We start from the raw sequence: 25,836 nt of genomic DNA on the forward strand, positions 1-25,836 counted from the left end.
TAGTCCCAACAAACCAAAACATATTGCGAAATGTGTCATCACCACTTCCTCGCCCAGCCTGGATCTCCAGAAAATTCTACTTAACTCTAACACGTCTGTCTAGTGTCTATCTGATGCAATCTTTTGCCAGAGTGGTAATGAGCACAATCTTGTTTGGTTTATAATCAGTACCCCCATTTCTATTTATCAAACTAGCTACCGTACCTGACTGAGAAGAGATCGAAGTTCGAACTTCAAAGATTCATTCCCGCTGTCTGCCTCTGGCGATCATCAGACAGTATCATCGACGCTCGCTGCCCCGTCCGACTCGGCTTTGACTACAGCCACAAACATGATCGGTGGGGAGGTAAGTAGTACGGATTATTGTTTCATTTCCTGTATTGTAATGCCAGATATTGATATTGTTGCCCACTCACACCAATGCCAGGTTTATGTTGTGAAATAATTTGCTTGAAAAAATGCACTTCCAAATCCTAAGAAGCGAAGAAGGTCCGAACATGGGCATGATGAACTGAACTAACAGTAACACTTACAACTGTTACAGTTATAAAAAAACACAACCCTTTTTATCATATTTTTACTTGAGACATTCATAATTTTGATAAGCTTGGCTCAGTATACTCAGCCGTTGCATATCATGCATATCCGGACAAGACAGCAAATGAGCAATATCAGGTACTTTGTGATCAATAGTTCGTGAATTAAATAATATTTGAAAATAATATGGTATTTGAAAAATAATATGAAACAATATCACAATGCAAAAACTTTCAAAAATACGTATGCTTTTGATTTTATGCATGTTTGTTGAGAAAACACAGACAAAAATATTAATGTTTTTAATATTTATCAGTTTAAGTTCTGGGCATGGGACCCCCATCTAGTATCATGAGTATTGTTTCAACTTCAAGCTTTCTCTATTACTAGATAAGAATTATCATTAGTACTAGACCTATGCAAGATATAAATAAAAAGAAATGAAAGTTGCAGTTTCCTGACAAAATTACAATAAAGTAGATGGGTCAATCCACGTCAAATCAACCAATTTTCAGACAATTTGTCACCCGACCCTCTTCGATTTTCTTTAAACTCGCACCAAGTGTTGCCCCAAGTGTCTGACGGAAAAATCTGAAATATTTTGCCCCAAGGTCAAATGGTTGCTAAGATACGGCCTCCCATAGCAACCAATGCACACACAACAAAATTATTTTAAATAAAATTGCCTATTTTTGATTGACTACTGCAGCAAAGTTTGATTGATTACAGTCTTCATTTTTAGTAAATTGGAAGAACTTTTTGGTCTAAACATGCAGAGTATACTGTAGTGCGGACCTGTCAACCGGATTTCGCACACGAGGTCACCGAAAATGGCGTTAAGCATCCGTGTCAATGATTTCAGAAGCATGTTTGGAGGCTCATAAATCCAAAACTAAATTAGCTTAGAACCAAATATTATGCACATTTATGGACTTTCAGATGCTCAACAGAATTACAAAAAATTGACCCAAGAGTATGTGTCGTTTTCCTGTAGGGCGCCCTCAAAGTTGGATTTTTTTCAAAAGATGCCAAGTTCAAGGTCACGGATCACCTCCCGTCCCATCGAGGAGGGGGACCAATTTCTGTGTTTTGATAGACATTTACCCATATTTTCAAGTGTTACTTGAGAAATTTTGCTACCGGAATGTTTAGGGGCTGATTTGCGCATTCCAAAATGGTCGTAAACACCCTAAAATTGATGTTAATGACACATACATGCTTTTCAACACTGTTCAAATTGTGATAACTCACAGATGAAGAGCCCAAAGACATTGATCTTTTCTGTGATGATAGTCTGTAATTAGTATTAAAAGGATATATCTTCAAAAATAGTTTTTTATTGTTGGTAATGACCTTGAAAACACACCTAAAATTCAATAAAAACAGTAAATTGGCTAATTTTCCAGAATCAAATGGCATTCAAATGGTGTTTACATTGACTTTCAAATGGGTGTCATTTCAATACAAAGGGTGAGCTTAAGCCAAAACTTGAAAGACATGTTCAACTTTTGGTCTACTTTAAGCAACATAAAATATTTGAACTCAAAACCATATCATTTGACCTTGAAATTATTCCAAATATAGCTATTTGTTGCTTCATAAGTAGCATATTCAAATCGCGCGTGTACATTGTACTTTGCAACACATTTCAAAATGGATTTTCTCATAGAGAGAATACCTGATCAGGCTGATATTTGCAGTATAAGTAGTCTGTAATGGGTTCTTGGAGGATCTATAGATTAAGTACCTATTCTCTCATGACAATGACCTTGAAAATACAGCTGAAAATCATGAAAATCAATAAATCATACAATTTTCATTAATAATCAAGTGTTTTTATCCACTTTTAATTGTGTGTTATTCCATCTTAGATTGTGAGTTCATGCTGATAATTGCAAATCATGTTCCACTTTTGGTCTACTTTAAGCTACATAAAATATTTGAACTCAAAACCATATCATTTGACCTTGAAATTATTCCAAATATAGCTATTTGTTGCTTCATAAGTAGCATATTCAAATCGCGCGTGTACATTGTACTTTGCAACACATTTCAAAATGGATTTTCTCATAGAGAGAATACCTGATCAGGCTGATATTTGCAGTATAAGTAGTCTGTAATGAGTTCTTGGAGGATCTACAGATTAAGTACCTATTCTCTCATGACAATGACCTTGAAAATACAGCTGATAATCATGAAAATCAATAAATCATACAATTTTCATTAGTAATCAAGTGTTTTTAACCCACTCATGTCTTGATAGAATAGTTACCTAAACTGTAGATTTTCCAAGTACTCATTACAGACTACTAATACTGCATATATCAGCCTGATCATGTATTCTCTCTATGAGAAAATCCATTTTGAAATGTGTTGCAAAGTACAATGTACATGCTACTTATAAAGCAACAAATAGCTATATTTGGAATAATTTCAAGGTCAAATGATATGGTTTTGAGTTCAAATATTTTATGTAGCTTAAAGTAGACCAAAAGTGGAACATGATTTGCAATTATCAGCATGGACTCACAATCTAAGATGGAATAACACACAATTAAAAGTGGATAAAAACACTTGATTAATGAAAATTGTATGATTTATTGATTTTCATGATTTTCAGCTGTATTTTCAAGGTCATTGTCATGAGAGAATAGGTACTTAAACTGTAGATCCTCCAAGAACGCATTACAGACTACTTATACTGCAAATATCAGCCTGATCAGATATTCCCTCTATGAAAAAATCCATTTTGAAATGTGTTGCAAAGTACAATGTACACGCGCGATTTGAATATGCTACTTATGAAGCAACAAATAGCTATGTTTGGAATAATTTCAAGGTCAAATGATATGGTTTTGAGTTCAAATATTTTATGTTGCTCAAAGTAGACCAAAAGTTTAACATGTCTTTCAAGTTTTAGCTTAAGCTCACCCTTTGTCTTGAAATGACACCCATTTGAAAGTCAATGTAAACACCATTTGAATGCCATTTGATTCTAGAAAATTAGCCAATTTACTGTTTTTATTGAATTTTAGGTGTGTTTTCAAGGTCATTACCAACAATAAAAACTATTTTTGAAGATATATCCTTTTAATACTAATTATATACTATCATCACAGAAGAGATCAATGTCTTTGGGCTCTTCATTTTTGAGTTATCACAATTTGAAAAGTGTTGAAAAGCATGTATGTGTCATTAACATCAATTTTAGGGTGTTTACGACCATTTTGGAATGCGCAAATCAGCCCCTAAACATTCCGGTAGCAAAATTTCTCAAGTAACACTTGAAAATATGGGTAAATGTCTATCAAAACACAGAAATTGGTCCCCTTCCTCGATGGGACGGGAGGTGATCCGTGACCTTGAACTTGGCATCTTTTGAAAAAAATCCAACTTTGAGGGCGCTCTATGGGAAAACGACACATACTCTTGGGTCAATTTTTTGTAATTCTGTTGAGTATCTGAAAGTCCATAAATGTGCATAATATTTGGTTCTAAGCTAATTTAGTTTTGGATTTATGAGCCTCCAAACATGCTTCTGAAATCATTGACACGGATGCTTAACGCCATTTTCGGTGACCTCGTGTGCGAAATCCGGTTGACAGGTCCGCACTACAGTATACTCTGCATGTTTAGACCAAAAAGTTCTTCCAATTTACTTAAAATGAAGACTGTAATCAATCAAACTTTGCTGCAGTAGTCAATCAAAAATAGGCAATTTTATTTAAAATAATTTTGTTGTGTGCGCATTGGTTGCTATGGGAGGCCGTATCTTAGCAACCATTTGACCTTGGGGCAAAATATTTCAGATTTTTCCGTCAGACACTTGGGGCAACATTTGGTGCGAGTTTAAAGAAAATCGAAGAGGGTCGGGTGACAAGCATTGGTTGATTTGACATGGATTGACCCAGATCTACAAGAAATTCAAGAATAGAGACATATTTTGATTATTCGTGATAACTTTGAAGTGTGGAGTTTTATAAATTTACTATAATTTTGATGATGTTTTACTCTACAAAAGAATCTGCAATGTAATTGTTTGGCTGTAATTTTTGATATATTTTGTGTGTGGATCTTTTGAATAAACACATGATTTTATTCATTATTGATCCTTGATGCAGGATATAACTGAATTTTTGACCAGCCACCCTGATATGGGAGAAATGGAAAATGCTGTTCTATTGGTAAGTCTTCCTCCCCCTCCTCCTCCTTCTTCATCTTCTTCTTCTCCTCCTCCTCCTTCTTCTTCTCCTTCTCCTCCTCTTCCTTCTTCTTTGTTTCCCACCCCTCCTCCTCCTTGGTTTCCATTACATTTGATCTGACAGCTATTGTTGTTATGGAAAATCTGCTCATTTAGCCAAATATGAAACCTAACCTCCAAACCTAAATAAACCCTAACCTTCACCTTAATCTAAACCAGAAAACTCTATTACAATCCTAACTCTAACCCTATGCCCTCTGAGATATTAAGACTGGACACCTGAGCAAATGTCATATCACCCCTCCTTATCCCTCTATTTTGTCCCTCTTTCTCTCCCCCCTCTCATTGTTTGACATGTTTAAGTTATCTGACATTGCAATGGTGAAGAGTGTTATATGACATTGCAATGGTGAAGGCAGAATTGTTTTGTCTATGTGCAAGCAACAGTCCATCTATTTGTTTGGTTCAAATTTAAAACATTCTGCTTCTCAGATTCTGTTGTTGTTTTAAGTTGTAATGATTGTAATCACTGTGTTCAAACTCCCTCTTTTGGTCATTAGGCTATTAATGACTTATATAAACAGAAGATGATATCTAGTGATGACCGATCCAGACTCCTGTACCATCCTGTAGAGCAAACATCTCGCCATCACCAGCCGTCATCAGTAGGAAGCTTCCTTTATCCAGGGATACCTCTCTATACTTTGCTTGCAGACATCCTAAATCAGTGGATGGATTATGGGTAAGTTTTTAACTATCTAATGAAAGACTGATTGATGTCTCTGTAGGACTTTACTTTGAAGACAAATTGCATCCAAAATATTTTAATCAAATCAATACAGTAAATTCAAAGAAACAAACAAGAACCCAACAACATGAATTTTACTATTATTACTCATTATTTGTTAGTGAGGAGAAAAGCCAACTGAATCACTGTGAACTGTGGGTCTCACTCCTTACTCTTATCCTACTCTTATATGAAAGGCGCAGTGGGTTCTTAAATGCAAAAATGGTGACATTATGATACTCTATAAAAGATCTCAAGGGACTTGAAAAATGAATGAAAATTATGTTTAAATGTGCAACAGAGTGATGCCTATAAATAGGCCATAGGCTCATATTTTATTTCAGAATTTTCACAGTAAATAAACAATCAATTTATACATTAGTGTGAGTAAGCAAACACATACTTTTTTAGTAAAATCAATTTACATTTACTTATTTGAGTCTTGTCCATCTATTAAGAAAAAAATATATTAATTTGGCTAACAGTTCCTATCTTTCTTTCTAAGTTAATGTAAATTATTTCAAGGGCAGAATACTCTATCATTAGACATGTCACAATACAAATGGCATATGTTGGCTCTTGCCTAGTGTATGGATAACAAAGCCTTCTTTTTACCAGTATCGTAGTGCAACTTTTTTAAAACTATTTTTTTTCTCTCCCATAGAGTATGTTATGCCAAGGATCTGATTACATATGAGTGTCTGGATGAAGCAGAAGGCATTGATAAGAGGTGAGGGATTTTCAAGTTTTCATTCAGTATGTTCTTCTAAATCATTGTAGAAGTGTTGTGGCTCAATGGATAAGTCTTCAGACTTTGAACTGCAAGGTCCGCGGTTCAAATCCTAGTGCAGCACTGGCGACCTTTGGCGAGGCGTTTATCTACATCTGCCACTCTCGACCCAGGTGTAGTAAATGGGTACCCAGTAGGAAGGAATTCCTTGAATGCGTGATGCGCCCGATCAGGGTAGCAGTGCTAAAGCCGGGGTAATAGTATGCAGTGCCTAGAAACATTTGTATTAAGCGCTATATAAATGTTGCATCTTATTATTTTGGTAGTCCATTTCTCGTGATGATGCAGATGTTTGTTATACTATAGTGATGGTAATTAAAGATGGTGGTGATGCAGCCGCTGATGATTGTAGGAGCAATGATCATTATTTTGTTGATGATTATGATGGTTCTTGAACTCTTGATCGGTTATGGTGGTGATGGTAATGATTGAAGTACATAATAATGGTTATGATGTTGATAATAATTGTAAACTTTATTTCAATCAGATTATGATGTTGCTGATAACTGTTGCTAATTTCAATGATGACAATGGTATAATTAGGAGCTGCGTTGATGGTGTATAATGTGCAATGTTCATTTTTAATGAAGTCAGATCTTTCTTTTTTTCCCTTTTTTTAACTAAAGGAAAATGGTTCTGGACAATGTGACATGTCACATGATGGGAATCAGAGGATCATGGGAAGGGTTGCAAGATGACGAGAAGAAACACAAGATAAGCCAGTTGTTTAAGGTAAGGAAATGATACAACAAGGAATGAGGGTTTCGGTGATTTCAAACCCTAGCCGCGTCAGACCAAAAGATGTTTTGAAAAAGATGGGAGTTGCTGCTACCTTGTTTAGCAATTCAAGGGATAGAGCTACGTTGATCTGGCGCTGCTTGGTGGCTGCCCAGGCTTACGATCAATTGGGCAAGAAGAATTTTTGAAGATTTCCTATTTCAGATTTTGTTACGAACCATGAAATTTGTTTTTTCTTCATGTGCATCTGGTCTACAAGGAATTAGTTTATTTCTCAAATAGTCTACTACCACATGGGCTAATATATTCTACTGTCATTTTTTTCGTTCATCGTTTGGTCTACGCTACACTTGGTCTAAGTAAGACTCTCACAGTCTAATTCTCATTCAGTCCAATGCCCAGTTTGTTTATTTACACTTTGTCTACTTGTAGATTTATCTACTCTGTCAAATGAAAATTTGGTTCATATACATTTCATTTGACCATATAGATTAAGTATTAGACCAAGTGGATAATAAACGTAATTATAGTTAATTCTTACCTTATAAAAATAGTTTTACTCCCTGGTGCTTATATCATTTGCAATGATAATTTATGTTTTGTTTCAGATTTTTGTTTGGGTCTGGTCTGAGTTAATGGCATTATTATGGGCGTGCATTTTAGGACAGTATGTCTGTGTGTTTTTCTCCTTTTAAATGTATAATAATTATATTTCTTAACTTATGATATTTTAAGATACTCTTTAATATGATGTGTATTCAATTTTAATATATGAAATTGTCAATCTTTGTAAGATATGAAATTTATTATTGTCAACCATTTTTATTTGTACATAATCCAACCTTGTATACCATGTATACAGTTGCAATAAAGATTGAATTGAATTGAACTTGAAAGGAGAGAAAAAGGTAAATGGGCAAAATAGTAATTAGACAAACTGGTTTTAGATGAAGTAGGATTATACCATGTGTGATAAGACCAAGCAGAAGATAGAACAGGTTTAGATCAATCAGCAATTTACTGTAGAGTAACATAATGTGGTTCATCCAGATTAAGACTGGATAACTAGAGTGGAACTCCCTTCTGGTGACTTGAACTGCCTCTGAGATAATCACCCAGCTCAGTCAATAGAGCTGTGTGAAACTCACATCAGTAGGACCCATCCCCTGATAGAATCTCCAATTTAAGTTAAGTTTTGCATGTTTTCTTTTCTCTCTGCGTTTAGGACATTGGTAAGAGAGGACTTCTTGACTTGATTGGTGTGAGAAGAACAGTCGGAACAGAAGATACATTCCCACCAACAAGAGATATCTTAGAAAAAAGTTTCAGGGAACAAAATAAGTTAGTATCTGCCCCCTTTCTATGTATTTACTTGAATTACTGTTGAATTAGATGAATAGTTACCTTTATTCAATGAACATACATGATACTTAACCCTATCTAGGCCGGGGGGGGGCCTCGGAGGCCCCCCCCTCAACGAATCGCGCGATATTTTCGCTGTGCGAAATTTTTTGACCGCGCCGCTCGCTGACTTTTTACTTTCAAGTCTTGCGCAACTTTTGAGACCAATTTTGCATCACCCGGGTACGTGGTTCCGAAATTACGCAACATTATGTAAGTGCATGTCAGACCGAAAATTGCTCAAAAACGTGATTTCGTGTACAAAGTCAATGCAAATTGTGTTTTCAACCAAAATTCATAAATGTATGATTATTTATTGTTTTTCTAGTCTAAATGTATTCATTTTATGCTTTTTATGATCACAGAAGAGTCCCCAACAAATTTCATTGAAAAAACAATGAAAAACAAAAGGTCCAAAAAACAAAGAAATACATAAGAAATTGCAAAAAACAATATAATACATAAGAAAATGATTCGATATCACAATTTTTTTCATGTACGCTTGCTAAGGACACCACAAAGAGTTTCTATACCAAAAATTAGTACATTTAGAGCTTTATTTAGGGAGTTAGAGGGAAAAGTATGATTTCGCATACTAATTACGCATAAATTAGCATAATCACTTAATAGCGATTCGCATGAAATAAATTACTATACAATCTTGTAGATTATGCCCCAGGCAACCCGCGTGCCAATTTTCGGCGCGATCGCGCGGTCGACGGCCGAGATCTTAGGGGGGGCCTGGGAGGCCCCCCCCCCGGCCATAGGAACTCCCAAAATACCCCGGCCTAGATAGGGTTAAAGGGGGGGGGGGGGGGTCATTATCAACATAATTTGGAGTTTGCAATCACAGAATATCTGTTAACTTTGTCACCAACCCTCAATGTAACATTGATAGGGGGCAATAAAAAAAATCATTTGATAGTGTCTCTTGTCACCGCAACTCTTTTATTTCTCATCCAACACAATAATATGTTTTTATAATGATCTCCTGAGCAATATAGTTCTGAAGTTTGACATCATCAGTTTTCTCTTTGTGCATTTTAGCATTTTCATTAATATATTTCAGTAGAACATGGTGGAAAACCTCAATATACTGAATTTGAATTCATGATGGCACCAAGTGTGAACAAGAGAATACCTAATAATTCCTATTGAAATCATTGTAAATTGACATAGTTCATGTAAACCAGGCCAGTTTGCATGAATTTAAATTGGGCAAAGTGACATGAATTTTGAATTGTAAATCAGGATATTACAAACATTTACAAAACAAAGATCTTGTCATTTTTCTATTTTTTGTCATCAGAGGGAGTAGTAAGTTAACAGTTGGAGCGAGGGCGCTAGACAAACATTGCCATCGAGATCAGTCGAATAACTGGTGGGGACGACCAAAAGGAAGTGAGTAAATATGTTGATTGTCATATTGAAAATGTTTCCGTCCTTCAATAGATGGTGGCTGGACACATAATATTTGAAATGAATGTAACAAAATTACCCTTCAAGACTTTGTACGTGTGAATAAATATATGTGCTTATTGATTCCGGAATAAAGTAATTGCTCAGAAATTAGCAAAGTAAGCAAGGCATTTTATTAGGTTGAACCTGGATCCCCACTCGTGCTAATGTGTGTTAGTAAATTTTAGCATACCCATATTTCAGTCTAGATTCTACTGTTTCCATGATTTAGTTTAAAGGTCAGGTCCACCCCAGAAAAATGTTGATTTGAATCAATAAAGAAAAATCAGACAAGCACAATGCTGAAATTTTCACCAAAATCGGATGTAAAATAAGAAAGTTATGACATTTCAAAGTTTTGCTTATTTTCAACAAAATAGTTATATGAATGAGCCAGTTACATCCAAATGAGAGTCGATGATGTCACTCACTGTTTCTTTTGTTTTTTATTGTTTGAATTATACAATATTTCAATTTTTACGAATTTGATGATTAGGACCTCCTTGCCTGAAGCACAAAATGTTAAAATAATGGAATTCCATGAGTTCAGGGAGGAATGAAACTTCATTTCACATGACAATGACGAGAAAATAAAAATATTTCATATTTCATATAATAAATTACAAAAGAAATAGTGAGTGAGTGATGTCATCAACTCTCTCATTTGGATGTAACTGGCTCGTTCATATAACTATTTTGTTGAAAATAAGCGAAACTTTAAAATGCCATAACTTTCTTATTTTACATCCGATTTTGATGAAATTTTCAGTGTTATGCTTGTTGAATTTTTCTCTTTTTATTCAAATCAAGTTTTTTTGGGGTGGACTTGTCCTTTTAGATTACCTGAGCTAAATGTTGTGAAATACATTAGTGATTTAGAAGGGTTTTTTTTTAAGTCATCAATCACTTTGGGGTTTTGTTTTAGTTGGCTTTAATTCCTGTGGGTTCATTTCTATTGATGTAATACCCACATCTATTGATGCTGGAATAGAACATTTTATTGAAATCTCCTTTAATTATTTGTCATTTTTTTGTCTCACCTGCGAAGCAGAGTGAGACTATAGGCGCCGCTTTTCCGACGGCGGCGGCGGCGGCGTCAACATCAAATCTTAACCTGAGGTTAAGTTTTTGAAATGACATCATAACTTAGAAAGTATATGGACCTAGTTCATGAAACTTGGCCATAAGGTTAATCAAGTATTACTGAACATCCTATTAAAGTTTCATGTCACATGACCAAGGTCAAAGGTCATTTAGGGTCAATGAACTTAGACCATGTTGGAGGAATCAACATCGAAATCTTAACCTGAGGTTAAGTTTTTGAAATGTCATCATAACTTAGAAAATATATGGACCTAGTTCATGAAACTTACACATAAGGTTAATCAAGTATCACTGCACTGAACATCCTGCATGAGTTTCACGTCACATGACCAAGGTCAAAGGTCATTTAGGGTCAATAAACTTTGGCCGAATTGGGGATATCTGTTGAATTCCCATCATAACTTTAAAAGTTTATGGATCTGATTCATGAAACTTGGACATAATAGTAATCAAGCATCACTGAATATTTTGTGCAAGTTTCAGGTCTCATGATTAAGGTCAAAGGTCATTTAGGGTCAATGAACTTTGGCCGAACCGGGGGTATCTGTTGAATTACCATCATAACTTTGAAAGTTTATTAGTCTAGTTCACTAAACTTGGACATATGAGTAATCAAATATCACTGAACATCCTGTGCGCATTTCAGGTCACATGACCAAGGTCAAAGGTCAATGAACTTTGGCCGAATTGGGTGTATCTGTTGAATTACCATCAAAACTTTGAAAGTTTATGGATCTGATTCATGAAACTTGTACATAAGAGTAATCAAGTATCACTGAACATCCTGTTCGAGTTTCAGGTCACATGATCAAGGTCAAAGGTCATGTAAGGTCAATGAACTTTGGCCATGTTGAGGTTTTTTGTTGAATAACCATCATATCTCTGTAAGTTTATTGGTCTCGTTCATAAAAAGTGGACATAAGAGTAACCATGTATCACTGAACATCTTGTGCGAGTTAGAGTAGTATTCAAAGTCAGCACTACTGCTATATTGAACCGCGTGATGCAAGTGAGATGGCCAGAGGCATTCCACTTGTTTTTTTAAGTCATCAATCACTTTGGGTTTTTTTTAGTTGGCTTTAATTCCTGTGGGTTCATTTCTATTGATGTAATACCCACATCTATTAATGCTGGAATAGAACATTTTATTAAAATCTCCTTTAATTATTTGTCATTTTTTTATAAATGGTAGGTTTTCCCTATACAACATTATACCATCTTATTATTTATATATCTTTGTAGTGCAGAGCAATGTTATACATAGCACTGTTCTCTCAGCTTTTCACCAGGAGCCATGCTTTTAGCATTATTATGTATATTTTTTCTTCTTGTGCCCACACAAACAAAATATTGTCTCAACTCGAAATTTGGTTTTCTCTTAACAATTTGCATATCAAAATTTCAAACCAGAATAAACTGTTCGGTTTTTACAGAAACTATAATGGTGCTCTTAATTGTATTTTTATAATCGTTAGAAAAGAAATTTTTGCAGCAAAATGCAAACACTGTCTTCCAGTTTTCGACCATATTTTGTCTGAAATAAAATCCTATTATGGTATGGAAAAGTATATATAAAACAATCTGAAAGAGAAGAAATTCATAAAAAAGGTTGTCATCTTTTACTTCATTACATGAAGTCTCTCAGATTTTATTCTAATTATCTTGTATGGATTTTTTCTTTCCTTTGCACTTTGATTTTGCTTTATTTATACAAATTTTACGACAATTTCATGGAATATTGTATTGTACATATTTGAATTAAGTGTCATATACTGTCTCAATTATTTAGTTATGTATTGTCGAAAAATATGTATTATAGTGATTTCAATAAAGGAACCTTGTGGAAGGGTTACAAAGAAAGAAAAAAAAATGCTTTAAGCAGGGAACCCTCCTTTACCAGAAGGAGTGTTGGCTCAGTTGGTAGAGAGTTGGTCTCACAACCGGGAGGTTGGGAGTTCAAACCTCGGCCGTGTCAGACCAAAAGATGTTAAAGATGGGAGCTGCTGCTCCCCTGTTTGGTGTTCAACAATTAAAGGGATAGAGCCTCGTCAATCTGGCGCTGGACAACAGCTGCCGGGCCCACAATCAATTGCTGATGTGGAGCGTTGTGGCCCAGTGGATTAGTCTCCGGACTCTGAAACAGAGGGTCGTGGGTTCGAATCCCAACCATGGCGTAATTTCCTTCAGCAAGAACTTGATCCACAATGTGCTGCACTCAACCCAGGTGAGGTAAATGGGTACCTGGCAGGAATTTATTCCTTGCAACGCAGCGCGCGTAACAGCTGCACTGCTAAAGCCAGGGTAATTTTGCTGCATATACTGTAGAGCGCTTAGAGATTTCTGACAAAGAAAGTATTAAGCGCTATATATGCAAGTATAATTATAATTATTTCAAACAGTAACATATGGATTTTCCTTTTTTTTCTCTTCTTGAAGGTGAGGAATCTAAGAATGAAAATGCTGAGCGTGTTTTGAGGAAGATTCTCAATGAGGTTGGATGGCTTAATATTCATCAGTTGCCAGTAAGTATAGAATTGGATTATTAGTGTAATGAGCCATAAATCTGAAGAAAAGTTTAATTGAATTAAAAGAGAAAAATGAAGAAACTGTTACACTGAAAATTTCATTAAAATCTGGAATTGAATAAGAAAGTTATGCCTTTTTGATGTTTTACATTGATTAGATGCATGTTATGTTCAGTATGTAAATGAGGTAGCTGATGACATCAGCCGCTTGCTATTTTCCCCATTGTAATGTAAAACATGGTTCATGCAACCAGAATTCATTCATTGTAGAGTTTACTTATTTTCAAGTATGCAAAAATTAAAATGTACTGTAATTCATGAGACAAAAAAAGAAATCGGTTTAAGGTTTTATTAGAATATCCACATATCGCAGCCATTTAGACTGAATTGCATTGGATTTACAAAATATAACAATAAAATGATAACATGGTATAGACTTTCATCATTTTTAAATGATGAGATGTCATCAAGTCTCTCCTTCGTATAATAATTTGTGCTGTGCATATTTATTTCTATTTGTGAAAATAAGCAAGACTAAAACGTCATAACTTTTTTCTGATATAACAGATTTTAATGGAATTTTTGGCATTATGTAAGTTTGATTTTTCTCTATTCATTCAAAGCAATATTGATTGGTTGGACTTGACTTTTAAAGATGGATGCTTGAAATTTGTTAATTGAATCAAGCAGTATATTGAAGAGTTTCATTAGGACTATTTACCCACCAACTACTTAAGCTATATATGAGTGTGGATCTATGTATTCACATTTATTTGATTGATTAGTAATTTCCAATCAGAAATATCCATCTAGCTCAGCTCCAACAATAATATGTACATAATAATAATGTCATATTTACCCAGGGTAGCCACTTCAGTTCTGAAAACCGTTTTCTTAACATGCTGTGCTTATCATGATAATGTTATTATTACCCCGACTTTAGCATGGCTACCTTGATCAGGAATTTGAGCACTTGATAAATTTCATCCTACACGGTACCTATTCACCTCGCGTGGGTTGAGTGCAGCACAATGTGAGAAAATTCATCTACAGGTGCCTTGAAAGCAGGCATTTTTAAATGATGAAAGGCTTATAAGTCAGATAAACTTGAAGAATTTTACTTCTTCTGTAGAGCCTTTCATAATTGCATGTGCCATCCAGAAAGCACTTGCTATAGAGATGCTGAATAGCAGTATTTGAACAAAAAACCTGCAGTTCGGGGGATTTTCTAGATTTACAGCTGAATTATAATAATTTTCATAATTCTAATTAGCATAATTGATTCACATTTACCCACATTGTGCTGCACTCGACCCAGGTGAGGTGAATGGGTACCCGGTAGGATTTATTCCTTTAATGCTTTAGCGCCTATTAATATGGCGGCTCAGCTATGGCTGGGTAATAATGTGATACCAAGTATCAATGCGCAGTTGAGTATATGCACGGAGTAACTGCGCTATATAAATGGACATATTATTTACATGAAATGAAATATTTATCTTTGATGAAATTTAGCTGTGTTACCGCACGTATCAATTTATAACATCATGTGATTGTGACATCTTTCCCTTGTAATACCCTTGTAATACCCTGGGAGAGCTAGGGTTAAAATGTGTGTGTGGGGGGGGGGGGAGGTGACGTTGTGTGTGTTTGCGTGTATGTGTGCCATTCCTACCCATTCTTACCCATGCCATATTTACTTCTGCCCTTTTTACTAGCTTTAATCTGCTAATCAAGTATGATTACATACAAGACAAATTCTTCCTGAAGGTAATTAAGACAGCAAACAATTATTTCATGAAAAAGTTGTTTAAATCACGGTTAATTGTCAAAATATTTTCATACATCTAGATCTGGTACATTAATATAAACTTTGTAAAATGAAATCTTAGCTCAAAATCGATAATTCTGATGATCATTAACATAGAAAGCATATTTGGACAGTGTATTATTAATATTGCTTTGAAAAAGACCCCACTTTTGATGGAATTCCTTAGTTATTTTGCTCATTTCTCTACAATTACGCCTTTTCTTCCAGAGTCATTTGGCTCATATATTTTTATTTTTTACATACAAAACACTTTGATGGTAATTTCATTGGATTCTGTTCAACCTCATTTTGCAATCGTTACCACAAGTCGTAGGCCTATTTATCTTTAAAATAGATGCATTGGTTCACAATTATGGCCCAGTGACTTTTGATACTGCCCAATCATACACGACTTGAGGGATTATTAATAACATGTTCACACCATTCTAGGTAGCCAAAGATTGAAGCAATATTCCTGCCAAATTATTTTGCTATTCTTTATTTCTTGTTATAGAAATTTATAAAAATATGAGAGTCAAGTTCTGTATTTGTTTACTTATTGCCTTCTATTACTCTATTAATGCATGTGAAGATTGATGCACATCTGAAAAACTCAATAACACACACACACCCTCACAACCTATCTTTATTGACGATAAACATCATTGGCGCCATGATCTCAATCTCAATAAATGTTAAATTTCACTGCATTCTCATCTCACTCATTGCTCATCTTTTAAACATATTTGATCATCTCTCTCTAATTGGTGAATAAAAAGGTTTACTTCGGTTGTGTAATATCAGAGACTTTGTCTACTTAGCATTGTTTCCAACACAAGTGAAATTGAACAAGTTAATTAGTAACAAAATTTAAGCCATGGTGGCTATACGAAAGGGAAGAATTTACTTACCCTAATTTGTTTCTCTTACTCATAAGATGGATGGCGACAATACAGGAATTATTCACATGGCTTGCGTGTGGAACCCTGTTAAAATTTCATCAGCTATTTCCTGATATTGTAATAGAAAAAAGAGGTCAGGCATTAGTACTAAAAAAGGCTTTTTTCCTTTACAGCTTAGAATGTGTGGAGTCACTAAAAACGTATATTGACTCAGATAATGAACATTTGACTTGTAGCGGTCAAGGGTAATTGGTGGATTATAGGTTGGACATTTCTTTATATGTCATTATTGGTATGCCAATTGAGAGGGACAGGTCCGGGACAGGTATAAGTTGTGTTATTGAACGTCTGGGTTAGTCTGCCAGAGATAATTGGCTATACAACCAGATGTGTTGAATTATAATACAGAATTTGGACAAGTGAAAGAAGTTTGGAGATGGACACAGTTTTGATTATTCATTTATATTTATTGATTTATTATTCATACAAAATTGCTTGAAGTTTGCTATGCAATAACGTGCTGTGATGGTGAAATAATGATAAAGAAGTGTCAAATTTATTCCAATGAAAAGATAAACATTAAAAAAATATAACCAGAAATGATAACAATAATCTGCTTTTATGTAGCGTTTACAAAATCTTGAAAACGGCGGTAAAATGGCAAAATTCCCCGATGCTCTGCGATGCTCGGGCAAACGTTTCTGCCTTTGATAAACGTAAACACAGTGGAAACGGCGCATTAGTAATTGATTTGGCCTAACATGAAAAAATTCCGTATTTATGTCAAGAGCTTGAAAGAAATAATAGAACCTACCCTTCGAATCGACATGTAACTCAAGATCAACCAGACCGAGTGATAAACAGATAAACGGGAACGATTCGATGCTCCATTTTGTATATTATGTATAGGTTTGTCATCACACACAGGGTTCTAATTACGGGAAATGTCATGACTTCTTATTTTACATCAGATTTTGATGATTTTTTCAGTGTTATGCTTGTTGGATTTTCTCTTTTTATTCAAATCAACTTTTTGTTGGGGTGGACTTTTTACAAATGACCGAATTAGATGGCGGATCCTTTCAGAATTGTTGTACTCTGCCACAGACCGTTATTTTCAGACTCTGCTTCCCTTATGAACCATGACCGGCAGGCGCAAAGATTAATTCTTCCTGCCGATTGTGTATAATAAATTTTGTTCAAAACGCCATTCAGCGTTGAAAGAATAACCGTGTTCACGCCTTGTTACGTGTTAGTATATCCACAATAAATGGTTATATTTTGTTTACCGATGTGAACGCGGTAGCGTCACGGGCGTCACGGTATCGTAACGCGGTAGCTTCACGGTATCGTTACGCGGTCTCATCAATACACGTTAGCACTGCGATCGATGCGGACCAGAGATTGAAATGAAATTTAAATTACAAAGAATTGATATAGGCGTCGGTGATTCGAGCAAAAGAGTTTAATTGTGCTTTTCAGACATTTGACTCAACGATCATGACGATGCCGCCATGAAGTGCCATCTATGGAGACTGATTTAGCGCCTATTTTCGTACCTTGTTTTCACATATTCCGTCATCGTCGCAGCTGATCGTGTGCAACGGTATGAAAACACGCAACGATTCTCTGATGAACGTTCATAACAGGTGCTCCACTCTCTCCTCCTCCCCCTAAATGATTTCACCCCGAAAGTGCGTCTGAGTTTGAATAGTGTGTTTTGTCCAAGTTGTGATGGATCGTTTCCCCGGCATTGCACCCGTGAATACCTCTATTGCATTGCGTGCTTCGTCAGATTTCTACCTGTAATCTGCGGGGGACTTACCCACGCACGCACCTGTCTCTTCGTAGGTGTGAAAATCAACTACTAGTAAAACAGTTCAACTTTAGACCCTCATTTCCGATCTCTTCACCGATGAGGATATAGGCTTCACTCGGCTTCACTCCCGAGGTTCATTATTGAAACCGGGCAATGTAAATCAACAAAATGTTGACGGTCCAAATATGGCGTATTGAACAAAATTTCTGAAAAGACGCGAGGTGCAAAGCGAGCGAGCGAAAAATGTTGACCTGTTTGATATGGAAATCTGATTTTGTGATAGATCTCGGTGTAATATTAAGAAAAATGATATGATATTTCACATCCTTTCCATTATTCTTTCCTGGTCACCGAAATTTGGTTGGTCAAGTCCCGCTCCCCCCCCCCCCCCCGTATTTGCTAGTGATGTAAACACCTTGGAATGACAGATAACTGGTTTTTATTGTGAATGGCGAGTGCAGTATGAATCATACTTAAAACGCAATAGTATAAATTTTATTTTTAAGATAAAATGATTCTCAAGGCTACATGTTATATGATTAGAACGAACAGAGTATGAACCATTGAACAAAATAATCAATGAAATTTCAACAAAACAATAATGGAAAGTAACGAAGTTACAGTAAATTACGTTTCATAGTTGTTCGACCAAACGGTTTTATTATAAAAATGATAACAATAATGTGCTTTATACGGATATTTCAAAGCGTTTGGGTTGGCTGACAACGAATCTGTTAAATCGATACTGAAGTTCTATGAATGCCATCGACTAATGTGCGAGCTTAAATCTAATTTTCTTCTTTTTTATATCATGTGATTATGTAAGTACAGCTGGACCTGGTGCTTGAAGAATGTAAACATAACGATCGACTACCAATTCACAATGTGAAATCATCATTGCTTGAACTTCTTATTTTGTTTTAGATGAGGTATGTCAATAATTATTTAAAAAGATGATATGAGACGTGACAAAACTACACATTGGAGACGTGATCACTAACTGGCTAATTACATTTGCATGCAACTGTTTTGGGGAGGGGCAGAGGAGGTGGGGGGGGGGGTGGGCATGATTGTCATGATCATATTACTGATAACATATTGAAGACAATACAGATGACCCAAGAACAAGAATGGTCTTTACATCGGTCGTTAAAACTATCATTCGTCTTTTGTCATGGGAACGATCGCCATATCGAGGCTTAATGAAATATGAAAGTGTAGGGCTGGCTTACCCTTCTCCAGAATTGAAATAAGATCACTGACCCCCTCTGCATCTCTGTATATCTCTGTCATCCTTCCCTCCTCCATCTTGCCCTGATAACTGTTAAGAACTTCATTTGGTATCAATGTTAAGTGCATTCAGCAAAGATGTTGAAAAGAATTAAGATTTGTGTTTCTTTTATTGTTAGGGGGGATGTGTAATATACCAGGCCTATATAGGAAGATCTTCCTGTTAAGGGTTGCGTGTTGAGGGATGATGGTTTGCGTGCACTGTCTAGCAGACATAATTAAAATGCCGTGCCATTCCATTTTTCGGTGGACTTTAATTGGATCAACAACAGAAAATATAGTGGCCTGCTTCTGCAGAGATGACAATCGGGTTTGGTCCGTTAAACGACGACAGATATATGAGCAGTGTCAGAGATCATTAACTTCATGTGTGACAATATTTGAGGTTGAGATTGGTCATTCAATGGCGGCATGGCATGGTTCAGACTAGAGTTGAGGATGTAATTGGTCATTCTTGGGCGACACGCATGGATTAGACTAGGATGGAGGATGGTGTTGGTGGTGGTGGTGATTTTTTGTTTTAATCTGATTGCTAAGGAAGCATGAATACGTGTCACCAACACTAAATTGAATGCAGGGATGTAAAATAAATCCATATGACCTCTAGTTAGCTAGTTATGGACCAATCGAATCCTAGATTTAAGCATAATCTGAATCCTAGAGATTCATTTTTAAATCTCAAAGAATTTAAATTTATATCCTCGAGATTTGAAAGTCAGTTTGGGGGATTGATTAAGTGATCTAGAATTCGATTGGTCGCTAAATACCGTCCATCTGGATCTATTTCAAATTCCTGCAATATAGAGTAAAGCAACTAAAGGACTGAATGCTAAGTTAGGTCCTCATGGAGGGATGTGATTGGTCAATTTGGGGCAGCAGGGTATTGGTTCAGACTAGGGTTGAAGATTTGGCCATTCAATGGCATGGTTGATTTATATTGGATTTTATTTATGGGCGGCAAAGACATGGTTCAGACTATATAGGAATAAATATGTAATTGGTCAATTTTTCAGGGGATGCACATCTTGTTTCAGACTCGGCTTGAAGATTTGATTGGTCATTCAAGGCGGCAAGGCATGGTTCAACCAATAACCTACGTAGAAGATATGAATACCAGCTAAATTTTAGGAATAACAAAACAGGAATATGTGACCTCTAAAGGTTTTCATGGGGAAGAAGAATATACAGCATGGGAATACTCTGCCCATTTTCCCATTACAACCGGGTGCCACTACGATTGATTATTTTGAGCAAATTTCCTCTTTTTAACCTCCCCGCGACCCCATTTTGTTGTCCCCTTTCCCTCGTGTCTTTTGGATAATATTTATATTTAGAGTGGATGTTGATGATCGCGTGCGGGGTTGGCCGTGCTCTCTGCACTTTCGCATTCACGCGATCGCATCTTTGTAGTCTTCGTTCTCAAAACTTTATTTTTATTTCGTGATTTTGGTCTGTATGTGCTTGATAAACAGACGTTTATGTTGAATCTTTATCCTTTCTTCATTACATCCATCTTCTCTTCCGTTTCATACCATCACCTGCATTCTAATGAATAAGATAGAAGTTCAACATGACGTAGTACATGAATTTGGTATTGATAATTTTAGACAGAACAACAAAACATACATCAATGAAGCTTTACATTTTACAAAAGCCATTTCCACAGAAAATTCAATTGAAAATTGTTTTATTTTTTTCTTTTGTTCAATATCATAACACGCATTATTACATACATGCGCCTATGTGAAAAGTATTTAAAGCCTTCATAAAGCATTCAATATTTGGAGTTAATGGAGTTTATATTACACGACGTGTGTGATGGGCCTTCGACTAAAAAAAACTTAAAACTTTTCTTTAGTGATTTTTTGTGGAAATCCTGTTTAAACAAAGCATTATTTTTCGGGATTAAATTTTTTTTTAGGTCAATGTGAAATACCCGTATCTTTATTTTGTAGAAGGCACAATTGCTGATAGAATCATGAGACATGCTCACTTTTTCAAGGTTTTTCCGTTGGAAAGTTATGGCTAAATATAAATTAACTCCATAAAAGTTCCTAACTTGTTATGAATATGATGTATTATTATTATGAGTTAGTCCCCCTTTTTCATTAATTAGTTCCACTTTGCAACAGGTAACATAAATATATTGTTAATATATATATATATAATCAATCAACTAAGCTTGATTTGACTATTCTTAAAAGTTGAAACACGTTTGCGGTGCCAAACTAACAAACGGGACTCGGTCATTGTGATATCACACTAAAAAGTTTGGCTGCGTTTTCAGTCATGAAAAATGAGTGAAAGTGCTGAGTCATCATAGTCAATAAGGAGCCGATGTTCAGCTGGGATGTTCAAGGTATCTCTTTCGGGAGGGAGTGGGGGGGGGGGGTGTTCAGTTATCAGCTGTGGCAATACCATGTGTATTACTAAGTGTAAACGTGTGTCCGCGCCTGTGTGAAGGTGTTTATAGGAGGATGGGTGCGGATGTGGATGTGTGCACGTATGTTTGAGGGGAAAGTGTGCGTGAGTGTGTGCGCGAAGGTTTGAGTGTGATGGGAGGGTATGTTTGTGCCTACTTTGTCCACGCATGTTTGAGGGGGAGAGTCTGTGTGTGCGCGTGTGTGGGTTAGTGGTTGGTGCGCGTATATGTTTGAGGATCTATAGGAGTGTAGTGGCCCAGTGGATTAGCCTCCGACTTTGAAACACAGGGTCGTGGGTTCGAATCCCACCCATGGCGTAATTTCCTTCAGCAAGGAATTGAAAGGCTGCTCGAGCTAAAGCCGGGGTAGTAATAATAATAACAATGCGCCTTGGAATATAATATTTCTAGATAGATGACGCTATATAAATGCCTATCATTATTATCATTAGTATTAAAAGCTTGCATTTAATTTAGTTGTTATTTGAGAAAATAATGTGGGGTGGGAACATGGCAAAATGAATGATCGGTCACGATGATTCTTGACACTCTTTAAGTCATCGTGAAATAATCGGAAACTGGGAAGGAACAGATGCAATCTCAAGTAATCCGAATAATTTCCTTCAGTGCAAGTGAACTTTGAAATGTAATTTGTCACTGATGCCGAGCACTGACCTGCTTTTCACGATCTCGCCCCCACACCCTTTCGATATTGTTTAATCACTCTTTATCCAAAGTTTTTTATTAGAATATTTTATTGTTTGCTGCATACGTTATATTGCTGTAAGATGGTTTTCTAATTTGCAGAACAATTTTATCATTAATAAACATAAAGAATGAAATATTGACCTAGAAATATAAATCAAATAAAATGATAAGGTTTAAATTACACCATGTCCAACAAATTAATTAGGGTTTATAATAATTTTCAATCAACTATAAGAATGAGATAGTAAATGAGGGTCGAACCATTCTTGACATTATTTTGCTTAATCTCCTTGAAGTTGCGGTATTTGCGGGGAAAAGGGGTTTTATTTATAAACTGTGCGTTAGTTTATACTCTTTGATAATAATGATAATTATGATAAATGATAATACACAGCATTTGAAAATAATATACCGCTTTATAGGTTTATGAATATCTTCCCGAGTGCTGAAGTTGTAGTGAAATGAAGTAATTGTTTTCGAATTCTTTTTCGCTTGACAGCACGCGTTGCCGATATTGGAAGTACGGAATATCGATGGGTATGGGGCACGATGGTCACCGGATGGGACAGAGTTTCGAGGATTCTTAGAACCTCCAATGATCGCTGGATGGGAAACAGGATATAAACATTAGATAACTCTTGCCCCAATAAAGGAGATGAAGCTCCTTGCCCCAATGGAGAGGAAGAAGTTTCATATGAGGTCAGAGCCTTGCTCAGTGACAGAGATCAGGGGAGCATTTCATCAACATTTTTTTTTGTCCGACGATTTGTCAGATCTGACAACTTTCCTTGAATCTGATTGGCTGAGAGGAACTGTTAATATGGTAACTGTCGGAGAAAACAGAACTTGTTAGACAAATCGTCTGAAAAGTCCTTTCATGAAACGCTCTCCTGATAGTTACAAGGATGGGGCAGGTTGGAACGTCAAAGATTGACCTGGCTATAATGAGGAGACCTTTACAATAATTCCATCTTAATTGCAGATTTTATTATGTTTTTAATAGCTATTCAAATACATAAATGAAAGGTATATACAGTTAATCAAGAAAATTTAACATAAAAGAGGGCAATATGTGATTATCTGTTTTTTTTTTATATCTTACTGGAACAGATAATGTATGTATAGACTGGCAGGTTAGAAAATATACCTGAAGAGATCGGTTCTATTTGGCGTAAAATTTAGTTTGGTCATTTTGTTAATGGTAATTATTACTTTGTAGCAAACCATATTTGATAAAGGTATCGATTAACCCAGCCAACACTTTACGATCCACTTTGACCGTCACAGCAATGCAATGTGATCATAATGAAAATAATGTTAACGGTGTATCTCACTGAGCAAGGATTTTGTATTCGTCACCTGTTATGGCGAGTGATTCAAACGCCTACGAATGTTTTAAATCTGGTGAAGAACTTCATGGGATTTTTTTACGAACATTGCAATTCTATTTATTTCCATTTTATGTACACAAGATCATTATACATTGTTTATTTCTTGATCTTTAATTCGTATGCGAATGATAAAGAATGGATTATAGATAGATTGTAATAGCGATCTTTTGTTGCAACACGAACATGACGAATCATGTAATTTGCACCATCAACATGAATCGTTTTGTTTAGGCTCACAGTTCAACACAGCACGATATCATAAACATAAGTAAAAGGAGCGTTCACACTCAGGCAGTCTACTTCCATAGGACAATGTGCATTAAGATACATATACCATTCACGATCAAAACATATATTACGAATTATTGATGCTTGGAAAAAATAAAGCATAATTTGAATAATTTATTCCTTGCAATTTTTGTGATATCAGTCGTAATGAGTTGCAGAAATTTATTTTTTAAGGTTTTAGGCCTATATCATCAGTTTATATAAAAATGTTGCCCTCGAGAAAACACCCAAGATACCATGTGACTAATTTTGGTGTAAAGTTGTTGTAAACCAAACTACTAAGCAACTCTTAAAAAAGAATAGATTTCCTGATTTCCCCTTCACCTGTTGCCAGGTAGTTTTCCACATACTAAGCATCTAGCTTAGGATTGGTCAAAAGTTAATCACGTGATAATACTGAGTTCTCCATCTGTTATCATTCGCGGCAACGGATCTCTTGTGGTTATCATCAAACGTCCCTGATCAGGCCATATCATGTAATTACCAAGGAAAGAGTATTTCAAGCTCCAAGAAAAGGAACATCGGTATTACAGGTGGAAAAGATAAATTGTGCCCACATATTTAAACTGGTGTGATGCTAGCTGATAATGTTAGGTAATTTTGATTATCATTTGCCGTTACTTTTGAAGCAGTTTTCTGATCAGATATCGTAGTACTGCACGTTAGAAGATTTAAATATGAACAGAGTATTTAAACGTTTTTGTAGTCGTTTTGTCTCAGCAGAACGCAACGAGAGTAGGTGATAATATGAGAGGTCGTATCAATTGAAAGGTCACGTGCATCCGATCCTAGGTCACGAGGTCATACACGTCACCTGATAGTTGCATGGATCCCAGCACATCTCCAATTGTTTTCAGTGGAAAAGTGCCTTATCGTAGATTGAGTACATAAACTTGGAAACCAACTAGAAGCAATGTGCCATTTTCATAATACAGGCCTAAAATTGTCTATTTAGTTATGATTTTATGAATAGGAAAAGTGTTCCAAATAGTTCAATTTTAATGGTATCTCAATTAAACCAAGAGCCATATTGTGCAATGGGATTTTTAAGTTGTTAAAGTAAAGGAGAGAAAAGAGTTTATAATGGAAATGTCTTTTGACGAAACATTTATGTCGTCTGACCACCCCTTCCCCCCAAAAAAAAAAATCAGAAAAAGAAACGCCATAATACACATATACGAGTGACTCTCATGAACATGATCATGGATCCATGACATGATTTAAATCGATTTGTTATTATTGCATAAGAAAGCTGTTCGACTGATCAACTCAAACTATATTGCACACTCTTCTTCCCTTAATTTCTTTTAAAAAAATAAATATCTTAATTGTTTTTTGATAAAAATCCTCCCAAACTTCGAAATCTGCAGTTTTTGCAGATTTTGATGCATTTTTACGATTTCTTCTTTATTCATGGTAATAGTACGTTAAAACACTCACTTAATCTTGTATCTTGTAAATAAAGGTCACGTTATCTTGCTACACTAACTTTACCGAACTCTAAATATCGTACATCTGTTGCTTGTTAGCTTGTTTTGAATTGTCAAATTGAAGGATTTATCGTTACATATCTTTCTTTGTACGGGGAGTGGCTCTACTTTGCAAGCCATATGTTTATATTGTAAGCTCCCAGACACATTTTTATTGTATATCATTGCTCTGCAT

The 25,836-nt window shown here is 35.7% G+C and overlaps 1 protein-coding gene across 1 annotated transcript; it reads left to right on the forward strand.

Moving 5' to 3' along the window:
- Window positions 1-25,321, forward strand: LOC121422734. Its single transcript, XM_041617912.1, has 9 exons — window positions 1-346; window positions 4,659-4,721; window positions 5,299-5,480; window positions 6,190-6,255; window positions 6,942-7,047; window positions 8,279-8,394; window positions 9,764-9,855; window positions 13,453-13,538; window positions 22,992-25,321. The coding sequence occupies exons 1-9, from the start codon at window positions 332-334 to the stop codon at window positions 23,121-23,123; spliced, it is 858 nt and encodes a 285-aa protein (XP_041473846.1). The 5' UTR covers window positions 1-331; the 3' UTR covers window positions 23,124-25,321.
- The last annotated feature ends 515 nt before the right edge of the window (window positions 25,322-25,836 follow it).

Source organism: Lytechinus variegatus, chromosome 10, assembly GCF_018143015.1.
Source record: "Lytechinus variegatus isolate NC3 chromosome 10, Lvar_3.0, whole genome shotgun sequence".
In the NCBI taxonomy this organism is placed as follows: Eukaryota; Metazoa; Echinodermata; class Echinoidea; order Temnopleuroida; family Toxopneustidae; genus Lytechinus; species Lytechinus variegatus.